Source organism: Cinclus cinclus, chromosome 14, assembly GCF_963662255.1.
Source record: "Cinclus cinclus chromosome 14, bCinCin1.1, whole genome shotgun sequence".
In the NCBI taxonomy this organism is placed as follows: Eukaryota; Metazoa; Chordata; class Aves; order Passeriformes; family Cinclidae; genus Cinclus; species Cinclus cinclus.
Window position 1 is genome coordinate 11014593 of NC_085059.1, and position 15053 is coordinate 11029645.

Here is a 15053-nt window from a genome sequence, read left to right on the forward strand (position 1 = left end):
CGCATTATAGACCAAAGGTTTTGTTTAGTTTACATTACTGTTTGTTCTACATTGATATTTTCTAAAGGTTATTCCTGAATTAAGGTGAATAAATTGAGCTTATAAAGAGGAATCCTGCTTCTTCATAATGGATTGCAGCATCAGCTAAGGTTAAATACTGTGGGCTGTTTGCCCATCATCATATATTTGTCATCTTGGGGTATGTCACTTATCTGTAAATATCCCAGACCTTTGTTTTATAGAAAGGTGCATTGTTTTCCATCAGTTTTATAAAATGTGAAGTGTGATTGGGTCAGCTTAGTCTAAACTAACTTTTTCTCAAAATGTCTTCCAAGTTACAAGTTCAAATTCTGTTTGATTTTGATTCAATAATTCGGCAATTCAAATACAAATTTAAATGTGTAACCAAAGTTTTATACAAAACTTTGTCTTCGAATCAGACTTAAATGTCTTGTTTTCCTTTCTTTTTCCTGCCTTTCCCCAAATTAATTTTATTTACAGCTTCCAGCTGACCTTACCAAGATGCATCTCACTGACAATCCTCATCCTCAGGTGATGCACGTCCCTTCAAGCCAGTCAGGTTGTAGCATTGCCAGTGACTCTGGGAGCAGCAGCCTGTCTGATATTTATCAGGTAAGACTGTTTTGGTTTCATGGTTTTCCTTCCTTGATGTTAAAACTATTCCATAAATAGGAAGAATGACCCTTTATCAAAGACTGGGTAAAACCCTCTTGATGCTTCCACCTATCCCTGTGCTGCCCATGGGACTCACCGTTCCCACAGACACAGAAATGCAACAAGCTGCTTATAAGGCTCTTTTGTTGCTTTTCATATCTTTCTGTACCACCAAGTATGCTGTGGCTTTTAAAAGTATCATTTGTTGATTCATGGGATCATTTTCCTTTCTGAAATGGAACAAATCTCTTGAAATCAGCCTGGTGTTTCCAATACCATCCTTGATTATTTGTATTATTGCTAGTAGCAGATGTTCAGTTCTGCAAACAAAAGTGTGGTAATAAACTCAGTTTGCACTAATTGACTGTGGAAATTCTAGTGTGGCTTCCTGAGAGTAGAAGTTGACTGAAAGCCAGAAGGTAGCTTCATTTGTTTACTGATAATATGTTTAATAAGTTACTTGTCTCGTGTCATATCACAGAGCTTGTTTCATGGGTGTTTATGTTCTGTTTGATGAGGGGGCTCATCTCAGGTTTGTGTTGATCAAGAATTTCACAGCTTTTCCACTTGCAAGTTGCAATGTGACCACAGTACAGAGTGTAGAGCAGTTGTTGAATATGGTGTAGGTGTAACTTGGTTTTAAACACCTGTTCCTTTTCCTTAGGTGCTGCTTAGAAATGTTATTTCTATACTGGAAACAGATTAATGATATCTATTTACAGCAATATATTGCTGTACTTGAAAGTTTGAAAAATAAGACATTAAAGCAAAAATTACTTTAGAACACCTTAAGTATCTCAGCATTTTTGTCCTATTTAACCTACAACCTTACTGCTTCTTTAGATTTGCATGCTGCCAGCTAGATCAGGAGTAGCTGGCATCCCTGAGGTAGTCTCTCCAAGATGCTCCATGAATTCTTTTATTCCTGAGAGGCTGTGCTGGAAGATGTGTTTTGTATCTTGATTATTTTATTCTTTTGTATTTTCTGAATCAAAACTACATCAGAATTGAAGTTAGGTTTGGGTTAGGATTGAGGGTCAAAGAGCTTACAGCTCCAGGAACACTGGGGCTGGAAAAGGCCTGCCAAGGTGATCTTAGCAGGGTCACAACATTGCTGCTCCTACATCTTTCCTGTCTGGACCAGCCATGGTGATGGGACCTTAGCTGCAGTGACAAGCTGCCAATAGGCCTGGAGTTAGGGTTGAGAGTGTCACAGATGCTGCAGCTGCACAGACACTGGCACTTGAAGAGGCATTGCACGGCCATCACAACAGGCTGCTCGAGTTGCCTGCCTGACTAGTTTGGAGAGTAAAAAGCACTTTAAAATATATTATTGATAACAAAGATATCACTCTAGCAATGATACCTTGTAATAAGTGAATACTCTTTATCATGTGCAGGTAGTTGCCTTATGTCTCCTCATCCATAAATGACAAAAGAGCATAATTACTAAACATATAAAAATTTCGTAAATGAAAAATTATGGAGTAACTTTTTTATATACACTGTAGCAAATAAACTGTGTGTTGGAGATAGGTTTTCCCTTTTTCCCTCTGTGGAATTTTCCCCATTGTCATGCTAAGATACCTGTTGATTAGGCCCTGGTGACAAGGGTGGGGGGGAGAGAGGAGGGAAACCCCTGGAGATTCAAACAGGCAGAAGAGCAGACGGGAGGCTCTGGCTCTCCCCATTTCCCCTTGGAGTTGGGACGAGAAGGACGATCGCCGCCTGAGCCCCATCCCTGCCATCCCAGCGTCGGGAGCCATCCTCACTGCTGTGGGACCCTGCCCTGCTGCCTTCTCGCTGGAACCTGCCCTCATCCAGCACTCTGCTGAGCACTGGGACCCACACCGTGAGCGGAGGGCTCTCTCCATCTCTCTCTCTTTCCCCTGGGACAGCGCTGCCATCACCCCCAGCCCTCCTGCAGCTCTGCGGGACCTGCCCGCCCCCAGCACCGGGAACTGCAGCTCAGGGAAAAGGTGCCTGCAGCCAGAAAGGGACTGGCACTGACTTACTGCTCTGCTTGTGCCTAATTTCATAGCTGCTGTTGTTCTTGTTTGTCTTGTTAGATATACTAGTAAAGAACTGTTACTCCTATGCCCATATCTTTGCCTGAGGACTCCCTTAATTCCAAAATTATAACAGTTTGTAGGGAGGACGGATCACACTCTTCCATTTCAAAGAGAGGCTTCTGCCTTTTTTTAGCAAATACCTGTCTTTCAAACCAGGACACCGTGGTGCTAGATATTTTGTACACTAAGGAATAATTAATGTGAAAACGACTGCAGATTTCGTATTTATTTTTAGGAGTTAGGACTTGTCAGGTAAGAATTTCCTTTTCAGTGACGTCCACCTGTCTAGTTTTGCATCCTGAAGGAAATGAGAACATCTGTTAGAGAAGTACTGGCTGGCCAGGTTGGTGCTGAGGCAAGTCACCACTGTCAGACTTGAGTGAGATCTTGAAAGATAATTTTACAACTATGTATGATCAGTGCTACAGTGACATTAACTGTGAGGTAGCATTAGAGAATCAAGCATTTGGTAAGCTGTGGGTGAAGAGAAGACATGCTGCAGACATGTCATGCAGGGGGAAAATCCTCAACAACTCACACTGATTTTCTCCCTCTTTTTTTAAGTGAATTTTTAGTATCTCATTCTCATATGCCTAATGTGCAAATAGTAGCCTGTTAAAATATGTATTTTATGTGAATTTATGTATTTTATGGGTTTTATTGCAGAAGCTGTAACAGTTAATGTTGGAGAATTCTCTTATTGTTTGTCACACATCTCTAAGTGATCTCTAAGTATTGCTTGGTAATAGATATTGTGTAATAATGCCATTGCACAATATTTAACACAGTGTTACATTGCAGCAACACATCAATATAGACAGATACTGAAATCACAAAAAAGTGTTTTCCCCGAATATTCATCATATTATGAAGGTAGAGAATATCTTTGATATGTAATAAACCTACATTTTGAGGGTGATGTATTGACTCAATAACTGAAAGCATTTTTGGTACAACAAAATACAGCTTTTTATAAATTATTTGGAAAGTGATGCTTTGCTTTTGCAGTCAGCTTAATATGTTTCATGCCAAGCTTCACATGCCAAACTCTTTTAGGAATATCATTAGTGTCACTAATATTCTGAATAAATAATGTAGCCTTGAAATGACCTTTTGAATTAATGGTATTGTAGCATGAATTTTTTCAGTAAGTAGTAAAAACATCTTTCCAGAACTGGAAAACATGATTAGAATGGTAGAACCAAATAATGAAACGATGTTTTATTAAGATATGTAAAGATTTTCTCTTTATCTGTGTACACTGCATTCATCAATAGTGTTGAAATGAGGTTTCATTTGTTCCAACTACCTCTCAGTCCAGCATAAAGCCCATTTCCAGTTAAACAGGATATTATCAATGTAAAGCTTGAGGTGATACCAGCAGAAGAAGATTCCTGCCTGTAAGCTCTGCTGTGGAGGCATTGTGTTAAATACTGAGTTAGTTGTGAAAAAGGGTGAAAATCTATGTTTTTCTCTCTTGTCCTGTACTGTTGCTATTCCCTGTTGGAGATTTCAGTGTTTTGGTGTTCAAAACATGGATACCAAAGTGTTCAAATGTGTTTATTGTAAATTCCAGCTTGCTTGGAATACTGCAGAGCAGTTGTCTTTCTGTTGCACTGCAGACCTTTTTTAATTCTAGAAAGGAAATTTTATTCCCTACAGTTTTTAAAGTAACTTCTTGCTTGAAGGGGATTTTAGAATTCTAATTTTTTTTCTTTCAACCCCAGTCTGAAAGTACGTTTAGTTTCAGAACTGTGGTCTTCAGCTGGAAGTAGGGGAAGCTGTTTGTGCATACAGCAGTTGAAATGCAGGCTTGTACAGCTGCTTTGACCTGTTACAGGAGTCCTCAGGAAAATAAAATTCAACAGGTATTACATAGGGAAAACATCTTTCTTTGCCCTTTTATGGGTTTAAGGTGCCGAGCCAAAGTCACAGAGGAATCCAGGTTGTCTCTTTGGATGTGATTGGACAGGGTCTCACCTCTACTCTCAGAAATCAGTTTCTTGTATCAATACCTGCCAGTCATCTTCTTTTAGTGACGTAGTTTGCATCGTTTTTTTCCTACCTGTTTATTTCTGTCAATACTGTGCTGAAAATTTCTCTCTTCTTTCACTTCTTTCAAAATCCTTCATTTGTCACTTTGGGAGTATGTCTTCTTTCGGGACAGCAACATCATTGTCCAGCAATAATTCCAGTTGTGGTTAAGGCTTTGATATTAAAATGGATTATCTATAAAATATGTATCAGGGCTGTGGATCTCAGAAGATACCCTTGTGTCACGGACCTGATCATGGAAATCCATATTTGTACAAGATTTGAGGATTGCAGCTTCTGGTTTCCTTTTGTACATCAGTAGTTCATAGATGTTTGTGTTAGGAATAATTTTTATATTTGATCATGGAAACAGCTGGAGCATTGTGGATGGGGAGAGCAGCTACTTCTGCAGATGGCTTTATGAACAAAATACTTCCTGTTCCTTCCAGCACTGTCTGGCCTGCCAGCATTCTGTCAACCGTGTGCACAGAATCTTTGCAACACAGCTGGAGGACCTGCTCCTATTTAATAGTTTTGATCAAAACATAACTTACTTATCAAGAAAGGAGTTGATTTGTCTGTTTTCCTATAAAGGTTATAAAAATTTTGGTAGAACCTGTAGCCTCAGGTTTTCTGGTTCAGCATGGGTGTATCAAAGTGAGGATTGGTGCTGCTGTTTGTCTTAGCGTGGAGAAGTTGATATTAGTTGTGGCTATTTAGATGAAGAAGTGCTAGAAGAGTCCTTGAATAAAAGGCTGTGCTGATCATGTGCTGCTGCGACTCTCCAAGTACAATTTGCACTTGGGCTTAATTCCAAAACTGTTAACGTGAGCTACAGAAGCCAGTAAAGTGATGTAATGTAAAACAGATTTAACCTCTTTGTATTGTTACCCTCCTCTGAAAGAAGTATATATTTTTAAATGATTTAAGCTTTATTTATTAGGTTTGCTGGCTAATGACCAAAATGAGGACAAGCTCCAAGCCCAAGGTTATATATAAACCTCAGTATTTTTTTCTGGTGTAGGAAGACAAAGCTGTTCCTCTGTGCAGGTACTGGAGCTCACATCAGCATGGAGTGTGTAGGGAGATGGAGACAGTGCAGTCTGGTGTGATTAAATCTCATAAAGTGGATATTGTTTGATGTGAGGCCATAAGAGCAGGAGAGCAGTGACTAAGTAAGGATGTTTTGGTCAAAATGAAGCACAAGAAGGAGATGCATACAGTGGAATCGGGGACATATGTCCTGGGAGGAATACAAGGAGTAGTGTCCTAATGTGTAGGGTTGGGATTAGGAATGGTAAGGCTCAATTTGAGCTGTACTTGGCAAGGGATGTGGCAAAAACCAGAAAAGCTTCCCCCACTAAATAAGGCAGGAGAACTGATGACATGGAGAAGGCTGAGGCACTCAGCAGTTTTTGTCTCATTTTTCACAGTTTGCTGTGAAAAAAATCTCTCCACTCCCTGAACATCAAGGCAGGGACTGGGGGAATGAAGTCCTTCCCATGGGAAGAGAAGGTCGTGTTTGAGACCATCTATGAGTCCATGGGACCCAAGGCAATGCATCACAGGGTCCTGAGGGACTTGTCTGATGGAACTGTGGAGGCACTGTCCATCTGGTAGTTGTGGCAGTCATGTGAAGCCCCCAGAGACTGGAGAAAAGGGAAACATTATTGCACCCTGTCAATACTTAAAGCAGATTTATTAGAAATACTTTTTTCTGTGTCCTGTAGTGACAAGGAAAAGGGACAGTGGTTTTAAACTGGAAAAGGTAGGTTTAACTTGGATATAGGGAAGAAAATCTTGCCTGTCTGTGGTGAGGATTTTGACACACTGGTACAGGTTGTCCAGAGAAGCTGTGCTCTGCCCCATTACAGTATTCAAAGTCATCCTTTATTTTGGATGTTTAGTGAACGTGCAGGGTACTTGATGCCTTAGTTCAGTGTTTTTGTAAAATCTCAAGGATTGCTTCAAAGTGAAAGTGAGTGTTGTAAATCTGGTCATTTAAAAACAAACTCAATTTTCTGCAAGATTCTGTATACTTGCCTTATACTTTTCAGTGACACATCTTGTTCAGTATTCTGAATTTAAACAGAAAAATAGTTTGCATTCTGGTTTAAGCTTTTAAAAAAGTGACTGAGCAACTACTCTGTAGAAACAGAGAATTTGAAACTATTTTTTGTCCCCTTCCATCTGTTTGGAAATGTATTTTCATGCCATTACATCATTTAAACTGTACTGAAGGAATTAGTGCAAGTGATTCCTATGTGATTCTGCTTTTTGTTGCTGGTATTTTGTTCTCATTCACTGTTGTCTTTTGTGTCAGCTCAGTGTGATGTCTGTGTTGCCATCCATTGCTGGCAGTAGAAACGTGTCCACAGGCATTGGGTAACTAATGGTATTACTAAACTATATTATTATTTTGTTAATACTATAGACTCAAATTGTGAAAAAACAATGTCACATGAATTCACAAGAAAGAGAGAATAAATGCTGTAAAATGAGAATCTAGTTGATTTCAGCATATCATTTTCCTTAGTGTTCAGAAAGGGAGCTGTTAGAGATTCTAATTAGACTTGTTGGTCACAGAATTTAATTTTTTTTTAAATTATCTACCTCAGACCATAAATCATTTGAACTGAGGACACTGAACTCTGTCTGATTGATGTTTTCTTTGTAGGCTACAGAAAGTGAGATGGGAGATGTTGATTTAACGGGTCTTCCGGAAGCACCTGTAGACTCTGAAGATGAAGAAGAGGAGGAGGATGAAGATATTGACAGAACTTCTGATCCACTTCTAGGGCGAGATGTTGTCCGAGAGTGCCTTGAGAAAGAGCCTGCAGATAAAACTGATGATGACATTGGTGAGGAGAAAAAATACAGTAGTAAAATTTGCATACGGCTACTTCATATAACATATAACTTCAAGTAACCGGAAACTGTTTAATGAATTAATGTTCAGTGTATATCTTAATAATTGAATGATGTCTCATTTTGCTCTATTGATACTCTTAATTGAATTATATCTTCTCTTGCTATCTGAGAGAGTATTTGTTCTGAGAATCCAAGTGCTTTGAACAGCAGTCTTTGTGGTGCTCAAGATGTGAGGTTTTACAGTTATTGTATGTGCTGATGTAATGGGATGGATAGCAAGGAAATTTTGACTTCCCGAAGCTGTTGAAGTAGATATTAAATTGCAAAGAGAGAGCATACCATTACTGAGTATAGGTATACTTAACTGTAAACTGCAAAAGAGTTAAAATTAAGATAATTTACTGCAGTGTTTAGCAAGAAATTGGCATGGATTTCAATAGCAAAATTTGCTTGCTGCGGTACTTCAGATTGCAATGGAAACATTTCATGCTCCTGTCTAGCTTATAATTACTGTACCTAGGGGTATTTTTAATTTTTCTAGATGTTTAAAGCTGAAGTGCTTTTACTCTTCGCTAGACTGCTGCCCTGAGAGTCAATCAGAGCACCAGCAAGGCTGTGGAGCTGAGTTCTGGCTGTTGATAACAGAGTGCACACTGGGCTCTTTTAGCCACAGGCTAAATGGGAAGTATAACATCACTGAACAATTTTTGAATGAATGTAACTGGGGTTTAATATACTTGTGGAGAGTAAGGAATCCAAGGAAAGCCTGGACCTTGCAGTCATCATACCAATGTTTCCTTTGTCCAACAGAGCAATTATTGGAATTCATGCATCAACTACCTGCCTTTGCAAACATGACCATGTCTGTGAGGAGAGAACTGTGTTCAGTGATGATATTTGAAGTTGTAGAGCAAGCAGGAGCCATCATACTTGAAGACGGCCAGGAAGTAAGTCGCTGCTTCCAGAAGAAGTGTTAAATCATTCAGTAGTCAAGCTCCCTGGTGCCCTGAACATAGGTGCCCTGAACCACTATCTTGAAGTCTCTTCTCTCTTCTTGCTTGGATCAAGATATCTGGAATGGCATTTGCTGTTCATCCCTCCAAGAAGGGGTGAGGTAGACTCATCTCTGATAGTGACTAAATGGGTACCTAGGGACAAAATGTTCATTCTCACTAAATGGTAGAAATATATCATAGCAATTAGCCTATTTATTAAGAAAGCAAACTATTAATCAGCAGTTCTCCTTCCAGAATCAGTTCTGAAGTGAGTGAATAAAGCTGAAAAGCATTCCTTTTTCAGTCTCCATCTCTTGCCTTACAGTGCAGTTTTGGTGAATTAAATGTTGCAGAGTGGTGGTGACAGCAAACTGGGGGCTACAAGAATGGGCCTTTCTGAGATAAGAGCTTACAGAAGTTATTGAACCTTCACTTTTTTATTTTTTTTTTCCTTTCTCTAGCTTGATTCTTGGTATGTAATTTTAAATGGCACAGTAGAAATCAGCTATCCTGATGGGAAGAGTGAGAGTCTCTGTATGGGAAATAGTTTTGGGATTACTCCCTCTTTGGACAAACAGTACATGAATGGAGTGGTCAGAACCAAAGTAGATGATTGCCAGGTAAGGTTGCAGTTCTATATAACTACCTCTTATTTTTAAACATCTCTTAAAAGAAAACAGATTGGAAAAGGTCCAGAGAAGGCTACAAAGGTGCTCTGAGAGCTCCTCTGCAGTGGAGACAGACTGGAAGAGTTGGGGCTGTTTAGCCTGGAGATGGGGATAAGATGGGGATACATTCTTATGTTAGATACTTTAATTACTGTTGTTTTCCTTGGGGACAGTTTGTGTGTATAGCCCAGCAAGACTACTGGAGGATTCTGAATCATGTGGAAAAGAACACTCATAAAGTGGAGGAAGAAGGAGAAATTGTGATGGTAAAGGAACACAGGGAGCTGGATCGCAGTGGAACCAGAAAAGGACACATAGTTATCAAGGTGCATTTCTTTCTGTGCTTTCCATTAATCTATTAAAATTTTATTTATTAGTAAATAAATAACATTTCAGTTTGACTCTAGTATACATACTGAGTTTTGTCTGTGTCAGCTCAAAAACCTTGAGGGGAAGGATATGTATCACATTCCAAATTTACTGCCATTTCCACTCTCATAAAGTTACATACATTGTAACCTGTTCAACAGATACATTGAGTTTTGTATTGGGAGCAGCCTTTGGAGTCTTTATGGCCTATGTTTTGGAATCTGAAAGAAGAACTTAAACTGCTTACTAAAAAATAGAATTAAGGGAAGTTACTAATTGTTTTAGCCAGGTGTTACCTATGCAAAAGGTCAGGACTGAGAGAAGCAGGAGGATTTGATTTAAACATGTTAGTGCGTTGTCTCCTGAGTTGTCTATAACTGAACTAACTTTCTGAAGGGATTATACTATCCACATGGGTTTATGTTGAATTGCTCTTTAGAGAGAAGTGTTGATGAGAGGTATCAATTATTTTCTCATTTGCTTTTTTAAGGCAACACCCGAGAGACTCATCATGCACTTAATAGAGGAACATTCTATTGTGGATCCAACCTACATTGAAGATTTTCTTTTAACATACAGAACGTTTCTACCAAGTCCTTTGGAAGTTGGAAATAAACTCTTGGAATGGTTCACAGTGGACAGCCTCAGGGATAAGGTTGGTTGGAGTTTAAGAGATTACTATTTTTGGTTAAAATATATTTAAATTGATCCCTTTTTATATTGCTGATAAACTAGGATAAATAAAACCAGGTTCCACTCTATCTAACTGCATGCACATTTTTGAAAAACCTTGATAGTCAGGAACTTAAATCATACCAATTTGTTGGTTCTTAGCCAGTATTTTTGTGTTCTAGCCTTGAGCTGAGGAAGTCCAACATACTGTCAAAACACTAGATGTTTTGTATAGGAAGTTGTGCAGAGTCTGCTGTGGTTACTCCTTCTCTTCTTACCTCTTTCCCTGCTTTTCATTTTGGCAACTATTGGGTATTAATACAAGGAAGGTACAGAGGAGCATGTCATCAAACAAAAGCAGAAATTGTATAATTTTAGAAGAGAAACTGCTATGGACTTCAATTTTTTTATAATATGGGTAGATAATATTGTTGTCAGATTGACTTTATCATGAATGGTAGTGACTCTGTAGCACCTACAGAAGCAATCTGAAGATTTAACTAAAATTTCTTGAAAGAAAGCTTTTTATTATCACAGCTAGAACTTTCTTTAAAGAAATCATTAGGATGCTTTAAAAAGAGATTTTCATGAACAGTGTCAGGAGGGCTTAGCTGAAGATGGATTTATGCACCAGTAGGTACTGGGTGATGTAGCCAGTATTTTTTAGGTATAAAAATACTTGGTTTTTAAATTTTTCACTTGCTTCCACAAATAAAGGGAAAGAGAAGATGATTTCAAGAGTAAATGTCTTTTTCATATCAGATACAGTAATATCATATCAGTAATCTGCTTTGTGTTGTTCTGCCACATCCACGTATTCCTCTGTGTTTATAGATTAAAGCTTATAGGAGAAGAACCATAGGTACCTTTATGTATATCTATATATAATTTATTTTTTTATTACAGGTTACCAGAGTAGTGTTACTGTGGGTGAACAATCATTTTAATGACTTTGAAGGAGATCCCTCCATGACTCGATTCCTGGAAGAATTTGAAAAGAACTTGGAAGATACGGTAGGAGCAAAAAAGAATGAGTGCCACATTTTCTAGTACTACATATTTCAATTTTCAAGTGTTACCAGTCCCTAACAGCTGTAGTCTCTAAGTGTAACAGTTAACAAGTGGCTTTTAACATTGGACATATTTGTTCCTAAGTATTAATTAGATATAAAGGCCAGATTAAATAATGCCTATGGCACTCACTTAGGAACTTCTGCATTTCTGCAAAAGAGAACAAGGTTAATTTAGTAAGATCTGAAAATGGGGCGTCAGAAATCTATTTTCTGGCACCTGGGGTATTTTTCTTAACTGTTTTTCCATTTCTAATAAAGTAAACATTGCACTACATTTTGTGTCTTCTGTGTTAACAGAAAATGAAAGGCCATCTCAGATTGCTGAATATTGCCTGTGCTGCCAAAGCAAAATGGAGACAAATCACCCTGCAAAAACCTTCCAGAGATTCTCCCCTGTTTTTCAGCCTTCTTGGAGGCAGTGACAAGGGGTTTGGTATTTTTGTAGAGACTGTGGAGATAGGCAGTAAAGCAGCAGAAGCTGGACTGAAGCGTGGTGATCAGGTAGAAACAATTATGTTAATTTAAAATGTTCTGCTTCACCCACCTCTTGGTTGTTCTCAACAGAAATGTTATGCTGTGTACTAAAACCAAACCACTGGCAAGCATGGGAATGCCACAGCTCAGCTTCTGTTTATATCTGTTAAGTGGGTTTCTATTAGTTTTCAAAATATGTAAAATATTTAAATATTCCAAAAACAGAATGAGAAAGGAAACCAAGTTATGGTTATTTTTTGAAACTTTCTGATTGGAGATATGGTTACATTGAAACCATCAGATTGTTTTGTGGGATTGATTCTCACCTAATGTTTGATCCCAGCTCCCTGAGGCAGGTGGAACAGTGACTGGTCACACTCAGTGAAAATGCAGCTTTCGAAGCGATACTAGCTCTGTGGTTCATGATCCACCATTTTTGATTAATTGCAGGAATGTAATGATACCACAGAAAATCAACTTATTTAAAGCATTTTTCAAGTAAAAATTGGAGTCCTGACTTACTTGCATCCTGATGTGATGAAAATAGTTACTTTACATGGAATGTTTTCATTTGGTAGCTGCTGTAAAGATGATATGGTAATTTCTGGGAAGTTCTTACTGTGCCTGTATTATCACCTTTGTATTTGTAAGTCTGTCAGACAGATCTTCTAATAGTCAATATTTTATTTCTTAAAGATAATGGAAGTAAATGGACAGAATTTTGAGAACATTACTTTTGTAAAAGCTCTGGAAATCTTAAAGAATAACACACATCTCTCCATCACTGTAAAAACAAACATTTTTGGTGAGTAGACTTTATATATGATATATTTTTATGTGTAAACTCCACTCCTTCTGGTTTTATAAGTGCACTGGGGTTCCTCCTTTTTTTTCCCAACTTGCTCTTGAGGTGAGAAGTTGTGCAAAGGTCTCCTTGTTGTGCCTCTGTTTTCTTGGATAAGTTCTCAAATGCCAAGGGCTGCATGTTGAGTGGGGCAGAGCCAACACAGGCAGCTCTTCAATTCCTTGAGAAATTGTCAGATGACTGCTTAAGCTCATTTAGTGTCCCTCCATGCAATAGGGCTGAAACAAAGCCAAGGGATCTGGACCAAAATATTTTTGCCAAGAAACAACAAAAATGTAAGACTGTGATTTTTTAAAAACTTTTTATAATGGCTGTAAGAATGAAAGGATAAATTACCTTTATAATCGAAAAGGGGATATAAAAAGTGGTATTGCATATAAATGTTGGCTTTTAATTGTCATCGTGAATATAAGCACCTAAATACCTCTTTAAAATCTCAGTCAAATCATCTGCTCTTTTTCCATAATCTTGTTCAGGCAACAGAATAACAAGTGCTAGAGAAAGAATGAGATTGTGCACAGGATAGCTCCATCCTCTACAGTTGTATCCATATCTTCTGATGGTTTTCTTTTCCTATTTCCCTCCTTCAGTTTCCTGCCCTTACTCGCTACTGATTTTCTTTTAAGTTAATATACTGTGTTTATCACTGTGCAGCTGAAAAGATTCAAGCCCTCAGCCGTTGCTTTTTAGCTTAGTACAAAAAAAGCTTGAAACAACCAGAGTCACCAGTGGTCCAGACTAATGTGAAATGATGTGAAGTGGAGCATCACTGTAACTGAGACATTGATAGGTTGTTCATATGTATTATAAATGTGAGCAACATGCATTTGCAAGTGGGTTCTAATCTCCTCCTGCTAGCTGTCAGAATGTCAAGGTGATTTCTCTGATAAATTTTAATAAATTAATATCTTGAAGCTTTTTTCAACAGCGATATTTATTATCCTAACTTTTTAATTGAGTGCTAAGTGCCTGGTACTGACTATGAGCAATTCCTGTTATACTGTTTAAATCCATACTGGAAAAGCTTGTAGCCTTAGCTTTTATTACACAACAGAAATGTACCATTTAATTGGACTTTCTGTACAGAAAACCTTGGTTGCCTTGCTTATACAGACAATCTGGGTAATTTGCTTTTTCATTTCTGCATTCTTCCAGTATCACCCTATTTTGAACTGAAAATACTGAATTTCTGACTTGAAAGATTTTTAAAAGATTTTTAAAGGATCTTTGAAGAAATAATTGATGCTGACAAGACGATTTTAGCATTTTTTCACCTTATATATGTGGAAAGAAACAGAACAAAACCCCTATAATTTCCACAGAATTCTAGCTTTGAAAATGTCAGTGTGGGTTATAGGGTAGCTTAGTTTTATAAATGCAATAAGGAAGTTTGATGCAGCTTCTGTTCAACAGTGTTAGTAGAAGTGAACAAAGACAGTTTGGGAAAAATACCAGGCTGTTTTGCAGTTAGCCTTGAAGAAGTATGTGCACTCCATTACCCAAAAGATGCAAACAAAAAAGCCAATAAATGCATAGTGCTTATTGCCCCGAATGTAGTGTTTCCTTATTCTCTCTCTGGGATGTGGGAAGCAAAAGGTTTGGGGGGAAAAGAAGAATTCATTGTGAAGTTCTGAGTGTGCAAGGGTTACTCACAACAACTATATCTTCTCTTGCAGTGTTTAAGGAGCTGCTCTGCAGGATAGGACAGGAGAAGAATGGAGTTCCACATATTCCAAAAATTGCAGAAAAGAAAAACAATCGTTATTCTATCCCAGATATGCCTGGAGATGTGGAACAGATGTTTCCCCGTGAAAAAGGAAACAAGAAAATGAAAGCAAACACTGTATCTGGTGGAAGAAACAGAATAAGGAAAATTTTAGACAAGACCCGTTTCAGCATCTTGCCTCCAAAACTCTTCAGGTTTGTCAGACTCTTTTGTCAAAAAGTAATGGTTCCTTATTAGGTTGTGATATTTTAATCATAGAATGATTGGAAGGGGATTGGGTTGAAAGGAAACTTAAAGATCTTAAAGACTATCCCATTCCAATCCCTCTCTACACCAGGTTTCTCCAAGCCTTGGACACTACCAGGGATGGAGCAGTCACAGCTTCTCTGGACAACCTGTGCCAGGGCCTCACTACCCTCACAGGGAGGAATTTTTTACTGCCATCTACCTAAAACCTACCCTTCTTCAGCCTCAGGCCATTAAGACATACCAAATGCTCAGTATATCTAGTCATTATGTTCATGTTGCTTATGTTTTTTAAAAAATCATGGCATCTGCC

At 38.3% G+C, this 15053-nt stretch overlaps 1 protein-coding gene across 4 annotated transcripts in view; it reads left to right on the forward strand.

Annotated features, from left to right (window-relative positions):
• The window catches only part of RAPGEF6 (Rap guanine nucleotide exchange factor 6), a 125274-nt gene that overhangs the window by 76415 nt on the left and 33806 nt on the right, over positions 1 to 15053 (forward strand). For all 4 annotated transcript variants that reach the window (XM_062501999.1, XM_062502002.1, XM_062502001.1 and 1 more), the window contains exons 7-16: positions 502 to 633; positions 7459 to 7642; positions 8463 to 8599; positions 9109 to 9267; positions 9489 to 9641; positions 10175 to 10339; positions 11263 to 11370; positions 11727 to 11930; positions 12600 to 12708; positions 14445 to 14688. In XM_062501999.1, the coding sequence (XP_062357983.1) occupies positions 502 to 633; positions 7459 to 7642; positions 8463 to 8599; positions 9109 to 9267; positions 9489 to 9641; positions 10175 to 10339; positions 11263 to 11370; positions 11727 to 11930; positions 12600 to 12708; positions 14445 to 14688 (1595 nt within the window). The remainder of the gene's footprint in view (positions 1 to 501; positions 634 to 7458; positions 7643 to 8462; positions 8600 to 9108; positions 9268 to 9488; positions 9642 to 10174; positions 10340 to 11262; positions 11371 to 11726; positions 11931 to 12599; positions 12709 to 14444; positions 14689 to 15053) is intronic.